General features: G+C 41.2%; 2 protein-coding genes and 1 long non-coding RNA gene across 4 annotated transcripts in view; 1 reads left to right on the plus strand and 2 right to left on the minus strand.

Moving 5' to 3' along the window:
• Positions 1-38: 38 nt before the first annotated feature.
• On the minus strand, positions 39-2,147 carry LOC138926456 (uncharacterized). Its single transcript, XR_011442990.1, has 3 exons — positions 2,032-2,147; positions 1,656-1,853; positions 39-599 (listed from the first exon to the last, which is right to left on the minus strand). It is a non-coding gene; the product is annotated as an uncharacterized lncRNA (long non-coding RNA).
• A 773-nt stretch (positions 2,148-2,920) lies between these two features.
• Positions 2,921-4,322, plus strand: LOC122321166 (kelch repeat and BTB domain-containing protein 4-like). The gene is made up of 3 exons (XM_043210618.2): positions 2,921-3,076; positions 3,137-3,572; positions 3,652-4,322. The coding sequence occupies exons 1-3, from the start codon at positions 3,066-3,068 to the stop codon at positions 4,171-4,173; spliced, it is 969 nt and encodes a 322-aa protein (XP_043066553.2). The 5' UTR covers positions 2,921-3,065; the 3' UTR covers positions 4,174-4,322.
• Positions 4,323-6,927: 2,605 nt separating this feature from the next.
• The window catches only part of LOC108122367 (uncharacterized), an 89,345-nt gene continuing 76,551 nt past the window's right edge, over positions 6,928-19,721 (minus strand). The window contains exons 1-3 of one of the 2 annotated variants that reach the window (XM_017236932.3): positions 17,799-18,789; positions 9,669-10,303; positions 6,928-7,927 (exon numbers count right to left, since the gene is read on the minus strand). In XM_017236932.3, coding sequence (XP_017092421.2) covers positions 7,030-7,927; positions 9,669-10,303; positions 17,799-18,665 — 2,400 coding nt within the window. In that variant the 5' untranslated portion in view covers positions 18,666-18,789 and the 3' untranslated portion in view covers positions 6,928-7,029. Of the gene's footprint in view, positions 7,928-9,668; positions 10,304-17,798; positions 18,790-19,721 lie in introns of those variants that run through there. The other variant, XM_017236931.3, reaches the window with a different exon arrangement.

Raw genomic sequence — 19,721 nt, forward strand, 5'->3', positions numbered from 1 at the left:
GTGAGCCAGCGTTGGTAATTCATTTTTAATATTTTCCTTATGAATATTTGTATGAGCTTGTCTCTCACCTTCGGCTACATACATACGTTATCCCTCGAGGGACGGGAATGGTGTTCCGCTCAACTTGAATCCACCATTACGTTCTTCATAAACGTATGTATGTGTATCCTGAGTGGGGGAATAAGAGTCCTCCAGCTCGGCAGTTTCCTTTCTCGCTTCCATCTGCATTTTTAACTTTGCCGTAGATTGTCATATTTCACGATGTAACGACCAGGCAGATGGACAGATAGACAGCTAAGCTTTACATATACGATTTTTGTGAATATCCTTGCACCCGCCCCACATCCTTACAACATTTCCTTTCCTTGGCAAATGCACTTTGTTGCTGAAAAACAACAAAAACTTGTTGATAGTATAGTGTTCCTCGTCGCTTAGGTGAAAGTGTGTTGAGTGCGACGCTATATGGACTCCCACTTTTTCCACGAAATTACCACGTCGCCGGGAATAGGTAAATTACCAGAACTGATGCTGGCATGTGGGCTTCAGTTTTGATTGCCCCAATGTGTCTACAAGTACTCCGTCATAAGGACTCGTTCCACCTGATGAAAATAATGGGGTAGGGCTTTAAGATTCCTGATTGACAAGTTGTTCTAAAATTCGTACACTAAATCAGGTTATAGGTTCAGAAAATCAAGTATAATGTTTTATCTCAATCTATTATGGATTCAAGATATTTTATAGAAAACAAGACACATTTCATCTCTAAGCTAGCTTACCATTTTCGTTTTAACTAAATTAGTTTTCACCCACAAAACTTAGGCTCAAAGACGCTTTGGATAGCCTCCAGCAAATTGTGAGCCAAATTCAATTCAAAGATGCTATGAACAGAATTCCCCAGCTACATGATAAGCCCCCTTTTTACCTGACAAATGCAGCATTCAGTCGTAAATATTCCCAAACACATTGGCATCGAAACACGGACAAAAGTCGAATTTATGGCACCACAACATTAACTACACCCCGGGGACGCCACAACGCTTAATTACGATTCTGTGTTATGTTGGCCAGCTCGTATACTTCTATAGGCCGGGCCAAGAGTTGGCCAAATGAGCGTGCCAAATTGGCCTGCAGCAAAAGTAAATCAATTGCAAAGTTTTAGGCCCGAGACAAGTCTTTGTAGTCTTGAAAATACAACATATTTTTACTACATATATTCACATTATATATATATTCACAGGTTTTTTAATAAAACAAACTATTTTTTTTAATGTTAATTGTATATTTTAAATCAATTATTAAAGGGTATTCCTTCCAAAAATATGTTATAAAATCTTAGCCATACTCTGTGCTGGAATGCCGAATACAAATATATATCCTTTGAAATCTTACACCCAAAAGCTTTTGGCAAATATAGGAACAATGGACAAATATCAATAGCAAGTGTGCAATGTCTGACCGAGATGAATTATTATAAATGGATTAAGGACGAGCTGTGTAATAATTAACTGCTATTTGTCTTGCAAACACAAACCATGGCCAAGTGTTCGATGGGAAATGGGATCCGTCTGCGTGCATAATGTGGTTGGATCACTGCGTTTGCATTTACCCAGATTTGTAGGAAAATGGGAAATTTTGCAAATTTCCTAATTACTTACTAGTGGTAGCTGGATGGGCATGGCCAGAGAACGGGCTTGACCACAACCATTGGTGCCGTGTAGGCACATCAGGAATTGATGTCTTTGGCACTCCCCAGAGTGTTGGCCATCGAGTGGTCCATCGAAGTAAACAGATATGTGATAATTTATATTTGAGCTGGTCAAACAGAATGGATTCACTCTGAATTTGGAAACTGCCTTACATGGGAAATATAAGCATTAAAGCTATCAAAAGTATTACATTATAAAGAAAAGCTACTTTAAAAGTAAAAAGAATTATAAGAAGGCGTATTAGCGTTCCGGAGCAATTGTGTGTAAAAGGAATAAGCGCAATGGAAGGGCACACTATTGCTTCGGAACGCTAGATTGCACTGACTTGTTTTGGAAAAAGTGGTATAACTTCAACAATTTTTATAATTTTGTAATGAATTTCGTCTCGTTTTATTCAGGATTGATGAGACAATATTTTTATGTGTAAAAAATGATACAATTTGTTGTAATTTGTACCGAAAAAATTGCTTCAAAGTCCGAATACACGACAAAAAAATAATATGTCACTTTCTTGTGTAAAAATGTTATTCTATTTGTTTAAATAAGTTGAAGGTGTATTTTTTTTCAAAAGCTGCGACATTAAACTATCGAAAAACGTAGGAAATTTAAAAATCCGTTTCTAATTATGCGCTTAGGAATTTTTTATCGCAAAAAAGTCTCGAAAAAACATTTTTTTTTCCAAATAAATCTAACACGGTTTTATGCTCTATTCGAACTGATTAAAAATTCTACTATATGTCTTTAAAAGTTCCAAGTCACTGTTGCACTGTGTAATCCTTAGTTGCTTTCTGTAATAAATTTTGACCGCGATAAAAATGTGTGTAAATACTTTAGACAACTGATAAGCATCCGTTCAGTGGTTCTATTTTTAGCCCATGAAAAGTTATTAATTATATCGTATATATAGTATATATCGATAGTTTAAATCTATCGATAAATTATTATAATATTTTTTGTTCCGTTCCAAAAATTTCTTAGGGCATAATCACGAAAAAAAAAGCTTATATGATCAATGTTTATATTGTTAACTTTTTGTACACTAAACTGTACCTTGCTTGTGAAGTTTTTTGTTTTAAAACTAATAAAATTAAATCAAAATAATTTTTGATTAACTTTTTAATCAGCTAATATGCCCGACTTGTTGAAGAGATAAGATTCATTTCCTGTTCCAACGTTCCAAAATAAAGAAAAACGTCACTATTCAACACTATATTCCGAGTTTCATTTGCAAACTTATCGCTTCGTAGAAAGCACATTTAACTGCGCATAAAAAGGCGATTTCCAAGTACATTCCTAAAATCGTTTAATTGTAATATCTAACTTTTTATTACAATCATATTAATTGATTAACAGCTTACAATGGACAAGTGGTAATTATGTATACATATAAGTTTTATGAGAAGAAAATATTTAAAAGATAAAATTCCTAGGCTGAGACCCTCATTCGCCAATCTAATGAAGAACAAAAAGTTCTCAGATTGCCGCATTTTAGTGGAAAACGAGTCTTTCGATTGCCACAAGCTTATCTTGAGCAGTGCCTCGGAGTTTTTTGAAAGAATGTTCCTTAGCGATTTCCAGGAATCACAATCTTCGGAATATCGTCTAAGTGACGTAAGCCCCGATACCTTTCGTATATTTATGGACTACGTTTACACCTATGATTGTAAAAAATTGGAAGAGAATACTAACATGATGATATTAAATCTCTTCGAATGTGGAAATAAGTGGCTGGTGGAGTCTATTACTGCCGATTGCCAGGCCATCCTCACAGCTAGGGCCCCCCAAATGGGCTTAGGTAATCTGATCGCGACCTTTCAGTTCAGCCACAATGCAGAAAATAAGGATCTCATTGGGGTTGTCAGCTGTGTAAGTACTATTTTTAATTTAGTTACGAAATTTAATCTAATTTATTTTCATTTATAATCAAATTCAATCTTGCTTGCAGAATCTGTACCGCTTCGGACCTAATATGAATTGCGATGCTGCTCTATTTCTTACATCAGATGTTTTTGAAAAGTATGTAATTTTATCCGATGGTTACATTCCCGAAGTAGAACGCTTTAAGATGATCGAGGCCTACGCAACCGTTAATGGGTTGATTGATGCCGAAACAGTTAAGCACAAAATCGAAATGATTGATAAAAAAGGGGATACTGACAGCGGTGTTGATGGGACTATTTCCACCGAAAATAAATCCTTAAAAGACGATGGCGATGAGCCAGTCACCATTAATTCTATTTCTGATTTTGAAAACGAAGGACCAGTTTCCTTGCCGGATAAGGCTAAACCTTCGGCTGAAGACAAAAAAGATTTAAAGTTGAAAAAAATGCGTATAAAATATGTTAAGACACTTCTGGACCATATTCATTTCTATAACATGACTAAAATTGAATTTTACAATGTGGTTGGAAAATCATTTTTACTGACTTATAAAGAAAAATTTGAGAAACTGTACTTAACACGTTAATACGTGTTTGTATATATGAAAAGGAAATATACAACATAAAATCGTAACATAAAAAAAACATAAATATTATATCATATTATGTTTTTTATTACTATATAAATGAATAATACTTTAAAACGTTGTATTAAATATTTTGAGAATATCAATTTTCTCTTTGAATAAATCAGGTTTATGAACAAATTTTGGTCACATAAAAATAACTTTTATTTTATAAGCTTTAGTTTCACAGAGAAGAAAAAATAACGTTTCCTCATTATAAATGTCATCAGGCATTATTTTGTCCATCAACTCGTCGCTGATGTCGGAGCGCATTGTTTATGGCTTTTTCCATCACGGGTGCGTGAAGTGGGAGTCGGGTGCCGAATCCGATGGCGTCCACTGGCGATGGTGAACTACTCCTCTTTCGGACCGAGCTGGGAGCCATTTATAATGGAAAGAAAAATTAAACAGGAAATTGAAACCGGACTGGCGTGTTAATGAGAATGCGATGCCAGGCCTCTCTTCTCGTTAACGGCCAGTTCTTAATTTTCGCCTGGGGAATCCTGGGCGTTGTCCTTTAACTGCCGACTTCCAGTGGATTGTCGTGTCCGTTAACATCCGAGGTGTCCGTGAAATTGGGTAATTACATTTAATGGCAAATGAAACCGTAAACGAAGTTATGACGATAATTCTGTCCTTCACTACCAATTCAGAACTTTTCGCTTAATTAAGTCACTCTTTGGGAAACTTAACGCTATTTTTTTTAATTTAACTAAATAAAAACTAAAGTGAATAGTTGTTTGTTAACCAAGCCATATACTTAAGCTTTTTGGTTTGTAATAAATCATGTCCGTATCAACATTTTCCAGACAATATACGAGGGCCCATGAGGTCTATCTAGCAGAGCAGGCCCTTATCCTTCAGCCCTGTCCCTATACAACAATTAGCGACTCTATTAAGTCATCGGAAAATCAACAAAATTGAACAAAGGCCAAAAGCCAAGTGAAAGCAATCAAAACAGCGTCTTGTAAACAAAACAAGGACAAAAAAAATTAAGAGGAAAAAATTCGGATATTAAAACTTGATGATGGAGCCGAGCATTTTTTTCGATGGGGCAGGGGATGTGCCCTGATCTCCTTCCTCCGTAAAATGTTAGAGACCGCTTAGTTTCATTAAAATTTAAGCAAAACTCAATGGACTGCAAATGCACGAAATTGGATTGGCCGACAGCGAGGATGCTCCTCGGCGTTTTCCCGCCACTCCCGCCGCCAATTTCCGGATCCACATCAGACGGGAGCTGGGAGTTCGTTCGGGCTGGATGAAAATAAATACCGTAGAGAGGACAATAAGACCGAATAGGCAAAAGGACTCCGTGTCCGTGTCGCAAAGTAGTAAAGGAAGAACTTTGCGAACTTTCCCATCCTTCTTGCACAATTTTGATTTACGACCACTTAACGTTTTTTATGGTTCAGTCTTGGCTCAGGATTGTGTAAGAAACTCGTGTGTATTTTATATATTTCCTAAAAGATATTCCATCACTTACACTGGCCATTTTCTCTGGGTGCATAAAAGCCCTATTATTTAAGAAAATAATTGATAAAAACAAACTATGTTATGATTTTTTTGTATTTTTATTTATTTTTATGGAAATGTTTGCCTGCCTATTCGATTATACGCATTGCTTCTGCTCAAGTTTAATTTTAAATTTACTTTCGTTTTTGTTTATAGAATATATTGTAGCTATGCATACACGAACAACATTTCATTTTTTTTTGGGTTTGTTGACATTTTGATTTTAGATTCTTTTCTGGCTTTTTGACTAACCTAACACGGAAATGATATTAAGAAGGATTCACATTTGGCCAGAATAAAATATTCATTTTTAATTGCTGTGAATTTAACTGATGTGCCATGTGCCGTGTGTGTGTGCACTGAGTGTGTTAAATCTTCTGCAATTAATTCATTTTGATGATTTATATAATTTGGTGTGTTTGCCTGATGTTGGTGATTAAATTGCGATATTGCGCTTAATTGCGATAATTAGCATGAATCATTTATGCACTTTCCCCTACATATACTTGTATGTATGTAGATTTATGTTTATGTAGTTTATGTATAATACAGTCACAGGCAAGTCAAGAAAGATTTCGGTTTTTGGTTTCCGGTTCGGTTTGCAGTTTCCTGCGTCGCGCATACGCCCCGTGGTACAGCAACATCGATAAGTATCCGTACTGTGCATAAATTATGCAGAGCCACAACACCAATAAGAAGAGCTGTAAACAATTACGGGCTAAATACTAGTATATTTATTAATATAATTATTTATTCATACGCCTATCAATGCATCCTATGGTAGTAAATTACGATTATACACTAATTATTCAAGAGGGCGGTCACGACAGTTCCAGAACCGAAAAAGTTTGACTAAAAATAACTTTAACTTTAACTTCTAAGATTGTAAATAATTCAAATGGACTGGAAAATTTAAATTTATATACATTTGAACAAAACTATTGAACTTTCTCTTAAAATCTTGTAAAAAAAAAAGACTTGCTATGTTTTTAATATGAGTTTTTAAGTTATTCGATAAACTTTTTATTAACTGAAACCATTAACCGAAATATTTCATTTTGATTTACCAGCCAAGCCATTTTTCTGGGTCACGAGTCACTGATGCAGTTCACTGACCGTAAAGGACATCGCAGTGGCCGCGATAATGGCTTTATCATCGGATCCATTGGAGGCAGACCCTTCTGCCTGCCAGTAGTGGGCACCACTCAGAGATGTCATGGTGCGATTCTCCGTTTCCCGAGTCCGGTCCCGCTCTCGCTCCACTGAGGATTCGTCTCTGCGCTGTCTTACCGCCTGCGCCTGCGGTCACGAAGACATGTAGGTGCACTGGGTCTTTGGTTGCGGCTCCGTCTGTTCGATGGGCTGGATAGCCGCCCTTTTCCAGTAGTCCCGCACGGTCTCAACGGTCTCCATGATGCGCAGAAAGTTTCTACCAGCCAGCATTGCCACATCCTCCTCGCTCCAATTATGATCCTCGAGCAGGGCGGCCAACAGTTCGGGATACTTCGAAACATCCTCCAGGCCGAGGGGCGGCAGCTCGATACCGTCGTAGCCAGCGCCCAAGCCGATGTGCTGAATACCGGCAATGGCCCGCACATATTTAATGTGCTCGATGACATCCTGGAGGCGCGCCTGTCGTCCGCAGGCCACATCCTCGGAGTCAAAGCTAAGCATGATCAGACCGCCGTTTTCGGCCACCAGGCGAAGAATGTCGTCGGGCACGTTCCGCGTGGAGTTGCACAGCTGGCGGGCCGCCGAGTGGGAGAAGATGACCGGAGCTCGTGTCACCTGGAGCACATCCCGGGCAGTGGCATCAGAGCTGTGTGACAAGTCGATCATCATGCCCAGTCGGTTCATTTCGCGTACAATGGCCTTGCCGAACTGGGTGAGTCCCTGCTCCGCCGGCGATGAGCTGGATCCCGCCCAGGATACATCGCAGCGGTGAGTGAGACTCAGATATCGGGCGCCTAGGGAGTAAAAGGATCTAAGGACTCCCAGGGAGGAGCCAATCGTATGCCCACCCTCCACACCAATGAGGGACGCCAGCAAGCCACGCCGGTGGGCCTCCACGATGTCTTGTGAGGAAGTGGCCAGCACGGTCTCCCGGTCATACATGTCCGACAGTCGGCGCACAATGTCGATCTGTTCCAGGGCCAGTTGGACGGCGTCCAAGCCCTGGGCTTCGCAGGGCACATAAGCTGACCTGAAAAAGTACAACAGAATGGCATAAATTTACAGGTCGAAAGGGCGTACTCAAAGGATAATGTTTTAAAGTTTAACAACAATCATTTGGACACCAAATGGTCACCAACAAGGGCGTAGGCAGGGGGGGGGGGCAGGGGGGCAATTGCCCCCCCCTGATCAGCCGAGGAAGTTGATGAAAATCAATAAAAATGAATCAAAATATTTTTTTTAAGGTTGAATTACTTCAGCACATTTTATATATATATATTTGTATATACTTTAGATCATACATGGGCAAGGCCATGGCTCCTCGAGCTCCCCCTGTGAAAAATTCTGACTGAATCTGAATTTTTGCCCCCCCCTGTGGAAAGGTCTGACTACGCCCTTGGTCACCAAGTCTTTCCAACATTTGGCTTTAAAATTCAAACCTTAAACTCTTATGTTCTCTCGAAAAATGTTACCATCCCTATAATAACCCTCGACTGCTATTTAATTGTGAAATGCAAATTGAAAGTGCCAAAGTGGTTAGTTAGCAGCAACGATGAACTTTGTGTTTCAGTTGCCAGTTGCAATGATACGGCCATAACGGGGTTTCGGGGCGAACGGGAAAGGGCAAAGGGCTACTAATATTAAGGCCAGATAGCCAAGGACCCTGCTGGTTTTCGTTTGGTTTGTGCTGGACGGCAGCCACCTCCAAACTCTGTCGAAACTTTCACAAAAACCCCCGAATATAAAATTCGAAATTGGCGAAAAGTTACGCTTGCGCCATCTGGCGGTTGTTGGGGGTGTAGTGGGATTTCCCAAAAGGAGGAGGTTTCTTTCCCAAAATGAAGTCGAGTCGATTGCCCATCAGCATTTTTCCCAAACTGCAGTTGTCTGCCGACTGTCAGACACAAAAGATTGGAAGAAAAAACACTGAAAATTTAAAAAAAAAACTAAGAATAGATTTTATTTTTAAAAAACTTGCTAGCAGTGACCACAAGTACGTTACAAACTTCAACATAAAAGGTAATTTTAATATAAAAAAAAAACTTTAGCTATAAACCATTTTCCTCAGTGTATAGATGCGCCGGAGACAGGTTGGCAGCTTGCCCTGAAGGGGTCCCTCCAGCCGATTGCCAAATTTTATTTTGCAGTCAAATTGTTGGCAGCTTTTTATTGCCGCCCAGACCAGAGTTCAGAGTTGGTGTGATGGGAGGAAGAGTACTGTGTTTTGGTGGGCGTGTCGGCCATGTTTTGGCTCGCTTTCGAATGGGTCAGATCCGTGACCCCGGGTCGCCATCGCATCTGATTGCAGTTTTATGTTTCTTTTCAATTTTTATGGCATGGCCGAGGAACACATTTCCATTGCGTATACGCCCCATTGAACGGTGCAATTTCAGTTAAGCATCGAATAGGCTCAATTGAATTTGAATCATGCCACTTTTGTCCAATCATCATAATGGAAAGCTTACCCTTAATGTAATTGCCTTGTTTTTCGAAAATAATTGAACTAAAATTCTATTGAAGAAAAGCTATTATCATATAAATTGGTGAGTTTGCTTATATATATATTTCTATAATATATAACTTAAGAACATATAGTAGTTGTAATACTAGAAAATTACTGTCCTGGAAATACTTGTTAAGATACGCGATTCTGCCATTTTAGACTCAGCGCTGTGTATCAATAAAAACTTTAAGACGATAGCATTAAAGCCAGATATCGCCATAAGGAAAAATAAAATACTTAAATACTGAGTTTCTTTTCTGGTACTTACCACACTTGCACACTGACTAGTCCTTGTTTCAGCCGCTCCATATCCGTCTGTGCCCACGCCGGTCGAGCCCACAATGACTTGTGGTCCAGGTCGTGGCTGAGATGCAGCTCCAGGCTGCTATGGGCATACTTGCGAACGTTCCAGGCATAGTTGTTGTGCCCGTCGACGAGCGGCACTTCGCGCAGGATGCGTCGGACGATCCTCAGTCTTTGGGCGTGCGAGTTGCGGCTGGGCGCCATCAGGAAGTGCTGGTAGGCGAGCGTGGCGGCTATCGCCAGCAGGCATATGGCGCTGACGAGGGTGAGGGCCACCAGCCAGGAGCCTCTTCTGCCCTTGTGTCCGCCATAATCTGCATCGGTGGCTTTGCGCGAGCCCTTGCCTTTGCCAGAGCCTTTTCCGGTGGCCGCTGCTCCCGTCGCCGAGCTGAGGGAGGTAGGAGACTTGGCGTCCAGGCCCACAATCTCCCCGCCCACGACCACACCTCCCGACAGGGCACCTCCAAAATTTACCTTTGACTTTTGAATGCTGGCTATCTCACCGCCGGAGTCGCTGTTGGAAATCGAGTTCTGGCGGGACAAAGTGCGTCGGATATTCGAGTGTTCCGTAACATCGGGCAGTCCTCCAAATCCGGTTGTCTGGAAATTAAAGAAAACCTTAAATTAATAACTAAATGTATAATTAAATAAAAAATATTTTCTTAAGCTTAATATTATCGGTTAAGAGGCGGTTCAATTTCATTTCCAGCCTGGTATCCATAAACGATGAAAACAATGTTGAACAAAGGGCGGGGTGGCTGCTGGTTGGTGTCGTGAGGAAGGACGTGGGTTGGCTTTAAGGACACAGATACAACGGTTCGTCGAAAAGTTGCTTCATTAAAAGTGCGTCAAAGTTTCTTCGTTGATTTTGTGCCCTAATTAAAACTGCAGCAGAAGAAACAAACTTTTCGCATTCTGCTATATTCATAACTTGCATGAAACATCAACACGACTCGTTGGCAAAGTTTTTAATGAACCGAATAACCATATCAGAATCAATATAATGGCAGCTCCTGCCTACCCTTTCCGCCCATGAGAACTCTTACCTTTTTGGTTAGAACCTGGAGCATTTGATGGAATTCTGAAATCATGCCTGCCGGGCTAATCTTGGCCTGACATAATTAAGCCTCAGTCATAATTCATGGACCTGGGACGCACATGTGTCCCCGGGTCCGAGTAGAAAACTTCTTCGACCCCAACCTCGGGTCCAAAGGGGGCGTGGCTCGCGCCCACACATTGCCGGCACAAATGGGAAAGGAAACTTTGTCGTGCGAAAGTTGCGACATAAAGTTCTGCCAGGGGCGGGCAATGATTTGTTTATATTGCGACTGCCAGAGGAATTATGCCAAACTGTACAAAGTACAAATCAAATCTAAATGCGCACAATGTTCAGCACATGTCAGGGAATTGTGAGATGGAGACGTTGCATACCATGAAATTAAATTGAAAACAAACTTGCAACATTGCCGTAAGATGAGGGAAGACTCCTCCTGTCTCCAGGGGGTTGTAAAACAAATGAAATATGGGAATGCCGGCCGGAGTTTGTCTAACAAAGCCATATAATTTATGCTCTATAAAATCTAATTATATTTTGCGCTCAACTCAATTATAATCCTTCGCTGACAACTCTTTGTTTTATCGAAAAAACACTGTCAATAAAAATGCTAGCTTAAGCCTTCCGTTTAAAAGCCTTTTTCAATGCATATCGAATGGAGGTTCAATAGTTTATAAAAAATTAATGTTCCGTGCAAGAGAAAAAAATAGTACATCAGGCAATTTTGTGATATAAATAAATAATTCATATTTTAACACCAAAGCTTTTGGCTCCAAGGCAAAAAAAATAATTTCTTTTGAAACATAAAAAACTGATATAATTTTGTTGCATTTTAATTGAATAGTTTAAAAAATCAGGTGCAATCTTTTCAATTAGGTTTTTTGTTTGCCAATTTAATACTGTACTTTTTTGGGTTTAAATTTTCGCAGATGGTTCTGGTTTGCTTTTGTCTCTGGGTACTCTGTCGTGGCTAATTAGCTGGAAAATCGGTACAACATGGCGTATGAGCAACGAGCATGATGAAAAGAGCAGCTCAGTTTCCGGTTTTTTGGGCTGTATTTTTTCTTTTTTTATTTTACTGGGCGCCGGCCATGGAATTAATTAAATTATATAAAATAAAATAAAGCCACAAAGCAAGGCAGTGTGGGGGTGTGGCAGAACTACATTTCCAACTATTTTTAATTATGAATTTCAAAAATCATCCAGCAGGCCGTCAGCAGCGAAATTAACTTTCATAAAAAGCTGAAAAACTTTGCTCTCCTCCACGAAAGTAATAAAACGATAACAAGATGACTGAAATGCTGGAACTTTTTTGCTTTTGGCCAGCACAAGAAATATTCATCTCAATTTATTCAATTTTTAATAAAAATGCAAATATTTTACGTGCTTCCGCTATAACGCTGTGGCGCCCTCGCATTGCACTGCATCTGCTATAATTTTTCCCTAGATTTTGGGTGGCGGACAAAATTCGCTAAAAAAGTTTGAAGCCACCGTTTGCTGCTTAAAAGGCGCTTCATTGTAGTGCACTGCACTTTTTCCTGCCCAGGGGCGTGGCCGGGCGCGAAAAGTTTGTTTGCCAACGGAGGTCACATCATCGTCGCCATCGTGCGGGAGGGAGCCGTAACTCTGTAATCCGGGCAACAGATTTGGCCACATTTTCCACAGACTTTGCTCGCATTTTGGCAGGCGACAGAGACGGCCGAAAAATTCATGGCCTGCAGTCCCAGTCCCACAGGTTTCCCTTAGTTTTTGCCAAGTTTATAATTAGTTTAGACCGGGTCACGCCCACCACTGACATGAAAAGCCACACTTATGAGGGAAATTAGTTTGTTGTTCAGAGGCCAACTAATTTACTGTCTTTTGAGGGGACTCTATATAGGAACTTTAAAACAAAAAGTTACTTTCCTTAAATAAAATGTTGAATTTTTTTAAGTAGGCACATTATTGAGCAATGATTTAGTCTCTTATATAACAACCAGTTTCTACAAAAATCCTCAATAATCAAATGATACAAGAGTATATTATATATCTCACTTAGCACTTTATTCCCGGCCAAAATGATGAGTTTGAAATTGAAGACCCCAGCTGGAGAAACGGATGATGATGGCGCTTGTGCGTCTGACGGACTTTGCACAAATTGGCTTCATTGTTGTTGGCAGTTCCCTGTTCCCTGATCCCCGACCCGGGGCCAGAAATTCGTCCAATTGAGTTTTAAATAAAAATGAGCAGACGATGCAGCAACAACAAAGGCAAAAGAATCTCCAAGCCCCCACCATGCCTTGCAACTCCTCGCCAAAAACATCAGCAACCTGCAGCGCGTCAGAAGCAGCAACATCAGCAGTTGCAAAAGCAGGAGCTGTAGCAGCAACATCAGAGTCATTCAGTTCGCACAAAAGGCGAAAGGCAGGGCGGCAACAGGACCAACGTCAACAAGGACAATAACAATGAAAACAGCAATGGCAAAAAATAGAAACGGGAGCAGGAACAAAACAAAAAAAAACTGTTACGGAATGCTTTATAGTTTCCGCCATTATTTTCCCTTTTGCAGCTGTAGTTTTTAGTAGAACCCTTTCCTTTTTTTGAGCAACACTCTGGTTTTAGATTCGTTTCTACACAGAAGAAACTTGAATTCTAGTTAGAAGAATATGAATAAAGAAATGAATTATTTATAGGGCGAAAAAATGATATATTCATCATAATATAACAAAATTTTTAATAATATTTCTGAAACACATTGATAAGAAATGATATTTTATAGATCTATGTTAGATCATTTGAAATATTTGAAAGTATTATAGATTTTAGAATTATATAAAATAATTTAAATTTAATTTGATTTGAACTATACTTTTTTTTAACTTTTCAAGTTCATAGTTTAAATTAAATTTTAGTATAAACTCTTATTTTTCTAAAGTGTTGCTTAGAGAAGAACTTAGGTCCGAAACTAAAAACAACTAAAATCTGTGCCGCATGTGCAACAGCCAGAGGGCTGAATGTGGGCGTGGTCACTGGGCGGATATGCTCTTTGCTGTATGTATGCTGAAAAGTATTTGTCATGCTATATCTCATCCCGCCACATGCATACATATATCATGTTCTACGCGGCACTCGTGGGGAAACAAAGCAAATCCATTCCATAAATAATCGCCACAGCAGCACCGTCAATGGAGGACTCGGTGTTAGGTGCGATTGCCAAAAATGTATTCACTTCCTCGAAATTTGTTTTCGGGTAAAATCTTTTGATTTACAACCGGTTTTACAGGATAATAACATAAATGATGGTAAAGTGTTAGCAGAGGTTTGGTAATTGCAAGTAAATATGGTTTATAATTGATTTTTACCAATAGCTGGGTAATCTCCTATTCCAACTCACTCTTCAATCGAAAAAATTTGAGAAGAAAGGTCAATTTATCTTAATGGCTCTACTGTTCTCATGTCCTTGTCATGTCGTGTTGAGATGTTTTCAGATCCCTGGCATAATAACTTTCTCAGACAATGCAATAAACTTGGCCATATCAATTTATCGAGTGGCTCCCAGTGTTGATTATGATTGATACGGTCATGAAGGAAAAACTAATGTACAAAAAATTTGCGGTCAAGTTTATCAACTTTTCTCCATTGTATGGTCTGTGACGGAGCAGCAGCTGGAGTCCGGAACTCAAAGCCCCGGAGTGGGCACAGCAGGCAACCCGGAAGAATAGTCCTTAGCCCGGACTGTCCGGAGTTTTGTCGACTGTGGTCGTTGACCAGATGCTGTTGCCACTGCTGCTGTTTTTAGTTTTTCAAATGTCATTTGGCCATTTCACGCTGATGGACATCAGTTTTCGTTGGCACATCCTCTACGCCCCAAGGACCATCCTGCCCCTTGCCCAACCAACACGCAAATTGCCTTGTGGCTGCCACGTAATTTCTGCCATCTGAGCGGAACATTCAAATGTAGCAACATGGGATTAGGGTTTTAAACTAGGGTTCTAAACTTAAAATCTATTTTTCATTACTTTAAGAGAAATTCATTTAATTTAATTTTATAATTTATCTACTCTCGAAAAAGTAGTACATTTTGTTTTCCCTAAAAATGTAATAGTTTCAGAGTTTAAGAAATTAAGTAGAGAATTTCTCTCAGTGCTAGTCCTGGCGATTGGTCTTTCAAATGACAGACTTTTGGCCCTCGGCGTTAGCCACAATGGCTGTGTTAGTGTTTCGCATTTTGTTTGTTTATTTTGCCTTTCCATAGCGACTTATGTGGGCGATGACCGGCAACTGTCTGCACTCTGGCCGCCCACTTTTCAGCCCATTTTTTTTAAAGCCTCCACCCTCGGGGTGCAGGATCCTGGCTGTTTGTTTTTGCTGGAAAAGCAGCACAGCGCTCTAAGTGTTCATTAAACAATTTAAAGTTGATTGGCTTTGTCTGAAGGACCTCAAATCTAATTTGGAATAGATAGCGTTAAGCGCCTGACCAGTTTCTTAATTGTAATGTCTTGTGGCTGAATTAATGCATTATCGGAACCAGATTGATGTGTCCTATCATTCAGTCAGGGCACACGTTTCAATGGAGAAGCTCGTCCTTTGTGAAGGACAATCTAATCAACGTTGTATGGCCATATTGTGATTTCAATCTGTTAATACACAGGAAAAAAACTTAAACTATAATAATTTTATAAATATTTAACCATGATATATCAAGTTAAACGAAGAAAAAATATATTCTCTTTCAAGATGAATGATTTTTATAGTTTTAATGAAAAATTTCCCTATTTCTTTCAGTGTCCCACAATGGTATTATGGTTTGAGGTCACGTGCAAGCTCCTAACAAAGCGTTTCATCATTTTCGCACCAAATTCCAGGCTCCTGAGTCTCGATTCCTGACAGACCTCAACACAATTGAGAACCGAAACCCAAAGCCTGGGATGCTGGACAATGGATTTGGAGTGTCTGGTCGCTTCGAACTTGACACGCAGCTCCGAAACCATCAATCAGAATTCACTTGGAGAAGCTACCAGCACAAAATACAAAAAAAAAAACAAAAGTCCTGAATGAATGGCACTTTCGGTCAGAAACTATTTGCACACGAAACACCGGAAAACGCTGGGCGATGTGAAAAGTTTGAAAGTGCGGAATCGACGTCTTTTTTGGGGGGTCGATGGAAAATAGGGCGGTGTATTTTGGAATTTGGCAAACTATTGGTAAACTGGGCAGCACCATGATGGGAGGAGCATTGAAGCGTAGAAACCGACACGGATAAGGATAAGGAGCGCAGGAGGATACGCACTCAGCAAATCCAGCCAGTGGACAAGGCAACAAAGCGCGAAATGAAGTTGCAGCAAAGGGAGTTGGAAAATAATAGCGATTTTTATGGCTTTGGCGGAACGCATAAAAAAACCAAGAGCCGTGGCGAAGAACTAGGAGCAGTGGCAGGATTGCTGAAAGGCAACTGAAACTGAAAACTGGAAACTAAAAACTGAATTTACAATTGCAACAGCCCGGCAGTTGCAACATTTAATTTATTATTCAAATGTGAACAAATGGCGCCAGCGGCCAAAGATGACAGCGTTTGCTGTGACTAATGGCTTCAAAGGACAATTGCCCCGGTCTCTTTTCCAGGACCTTGCCCCCTACACTCTCCTGCCACAAAAAAAGACCCTCTCTATATATACGGCTTCCCCCTTTTTCAGGGGTTTATTGTTCGGGGACTGCTAAAGAGCAGTCCGATAGAAATCTTGCCCTGGATTTGGTCCAAACAAATTGAGTTACAGGCAAATAATCGTTTGTCCAATTTGGTCCACAGGATGTGTGTCCCTCGCAAATGTAAATAAAATCACATATATTTATCATGGTTAGTTATTTAACTTGTGACATTTACAAGATTCCATGGCAAACAAATTTCAAAAAAAGAATATCTGAGGATTCGAGATAGTCTCTTATGTTTTGTAATTTGCGGCAAACTGAATCATTTTTTCTGCCACCAGATGCCATTCTGTTGAAATCAATTTTGCCACAAATAATTAAAATTTCAACAGCTTCCAGTGGGTTATGTTCACTTCAGTTTACACAACTTTTCGACTCCACACCTCAAAATTCAAATGCCACATCTGACATGGCCAATTTGCATATTTCAGGATGTGGGTGGCTCGTCCATCCAAACTAATGTCAGTGCAGTTGTCAATATATGGGGAAAAAAGAGAATATATTTGGTACCCGTAAGCCATCCTTAAAATAACTTAATTTTGTTAAACCTTAAATTTCTCTACGACGATTAGAAAACAATAATTTCATTTTAGGATTTTCCTAGTCGCCGCCTGGGACAAAATCAAATCATCTTCAGGGAACAGCGTTTAATGAAAGGATACGGATATTGCGGATATGTGCCACATAAAAGTATACGAGCTCCTTTATGGCAGAATCTGCATAACGGATCCCTATCAGGACGAAATAAATGTGGCACATCTTCAGGACCAGGTCGTTCGATTCTGTTAAGGCATTCTCTGCATGGAGAGAAACCAAAAGCAGCAATTACTTGAAGAATTTTGAAAACAAAATCATTGTTCTCAGTGCAGTTATTGCTACAGCCGGTGTCGTCACAGAAATCGCGGCACGAACACAAAGAGCCGGCAATAATCGTAAATGCTTCCCCCTCTCATCACAGTCTTTAGGAGAAAGGCCATGAATGCCAATTAGAGGAGCCCAGGAGCAGGCTCATCCTTATCGGAGCTCCACCCACCTTTGGATCCATTGAATGGCAAGATTACTTTCTTTTATTTTATGGAATTCTAAGGCAAGGCTCAGACACAAAGTTGTCACTTACTGATATATATCTTTTTTTTATGGATAGAAGCTTGTAAAAAAATATATATATTTAATTATAGTATAGATAGTAAATAAACAAGTACAAAACATAAAACTAAAACCCTGTAAGAAACCTCTCTTTCGAGAAGGATTATTCCGTATTTTGCATTTCCTTATTTAATCTTTATTATTTCCTTCTTTATTTCTATATAATCCTGTATATTTTCCATATAATAATTCTCGAAAATCCCCACCCACCTGGTAATCCATGTAGTTATCAAAGTGCATGTAGGAGCAGCTTCCAGCCTCGCCACCGGGCGGCAACGGCATTCCGTTCTCATCCAGCTCTACGGCGGGCGGTGGGGGCGGCGACGGCGGCGGCAGGTTGTCCCCTTTGAAGGACACCCTCTTGGGCTTGCCCTGCCCGCCAGCTAATCGCCTGCCCCGGCCCAGTGTACCGGATCCCATCATGTAGGCCAGTGAGCCGCAGCCCACCACGGCGTCCTGATGTGACTGGTGCTGTTGCAGGGACTGGATGCCACAGCCGCCGAAGCGGAAGTGCGGCATGCAGGTGGTGGTCATGCCGCCGGCCCCGCACTCGCTGCCCTCGAAGTCGGACTCCACCTCGGACACAAAGGCCGCCGGCTGGAAGCCACGCGGCAAGGTGGCCGCCATGGCGGGATTGGGATTAGGTCCGGGCATTGGTGCCGGCTGGCGACCAAGAGTGCCTGTGCAAAGGATGTTCATGGCCTGTGGATGCTGTTGGGGTAGCTGGATGGTGTGTGGAATCTGTTCGCCGCCTTGCAGGAGCGCCAATTCGCCGCCAGTTGCTGTTGTTGTTGGCGGAAGGGATTCTCCTGGACCCGGTGCCGCTGTCGCTGCCAGGAGATGATGCGTGGGCTGCAGCTGATAATAGTGCTCCACCGCCATTCCTGGCACTCCAACTCCGCCTCCTCCCACCGCCCCTTCCGGTGCCGAGGGAACGCCGGCTGGCAGCAGAGCTGTCGGTATCACCATAATGGGCATCATGGTTCCTGGAGCTGGTGCTGTTCCTGCGGCGCCTCCGGCCTGCAGCATCTCCATCTGGACCATCTCCTCGTAGGTAAGTGGGCGTAGGTGCTCCATCTCGAGCAGACAGGGCGTGGCCCTTCACTTTCGTTTGGCTTTCAACCACAAAACAATTCTTTCCGTGAAACCCACTCCTTTTTTTTGTTGTGTACGTTTCCAGACACCTGCACACACACACACACACACATATACAGACACCAATACACACGTGTTTGTTTTTTTTTCGGGCAGAGGGGGGTGAGGCGTAGTGGGTGGGCGGATTTCGCGCGCGTTCCCTTTGCGTTTTGCTCACATTGAGCGGCACACTCGTGCGCTTTTCGTCCTTTTGCAACTTTAGTCCGCGAAGGTCCTGCAGCAACTGAGAAAGCCATACAATCTCTGGAGATTTTTGCGCCACCAATTCGCCGAAATCTGTGCAGTTGCGGAGCATGCGCCGGACCATATCAGCCGGACAGATAGCTCTGCTCTTCGCCGGAGACAGTCCCCCCATTTTTCCCCCACTTGACGCTTTTTGTTTTGATTCCGTTTCGTGCACAGAGAAATAAGCATCTAATATTAATTTATATGTAAATGGGGGAATACTTTTGGAATTTTAAGAGACAGAAACTATGCTTTGAAGTTGGAATGATAACTGAAGAGGAATCGTTGATAAAAATACCATCTTTGAGGGAAACCATATATTACTTATTCAAGATAAAGAGTTACTTTTAGGTTGATACCTTCTATCTTTGATTACATTCTTTGATATAAAATGATTTTATTATAAATCCCCAGTGTAGTCTTAGCAAAGTTGATTGCTCTCACCGTCTGTTTTGAAGCCATGTTGATTTTGCTACGTCGTGGGAAATTAAAATACTTTCCAGCTGCTCCCGCAACTCGAATACAAGATTTTAATTGCCGCTTTTCGAAAGGGATGTGCCACGGGTACTCCCATTAGAGAAGGCCCGAGCCGAGGGGGAGGACCCGTACCAGCCGGTTCAGATGCATTCCCTGCCACTGCCACTGCAATGCGCAGATGTGCAACCAACTGTTGGGCCAGAGAGTCCGGCACGGAACACCACACAGCGAATGATTTTGGATGAGTTGTTGGCCCCTGCCACCCGGCTCCAGAGG

The sequence above is a fragment of the Drosophila bipectinata genome, chromosome 3L, assembly GCF_030179905.1.
Source record: "Drosophila bipectinata strain 14024-0381.07 chromosome 3L, DbipHiC1v2, whole genome shotgun sequence".
Taxonomy (NCBI): Eukaryota; Metazoa; Arthropoda; class Insecta; order Diptera; family Drosophilidae; genus Drosophila; species Drosophila bipectinata.

What these genes read in the sequence shown, in the direction of transcription:
- LOC122321166 (XM_043210618.2), top strand. An exon ending in TCATTGGGGTTGTCAGCTGT is followed by an intron (nt 3,573 to 3,651) that starts GTAAGTACTATT and finishes TCTTGCTTGCAG; the next exon opens with AATCTGTACCGCTTCGGACC.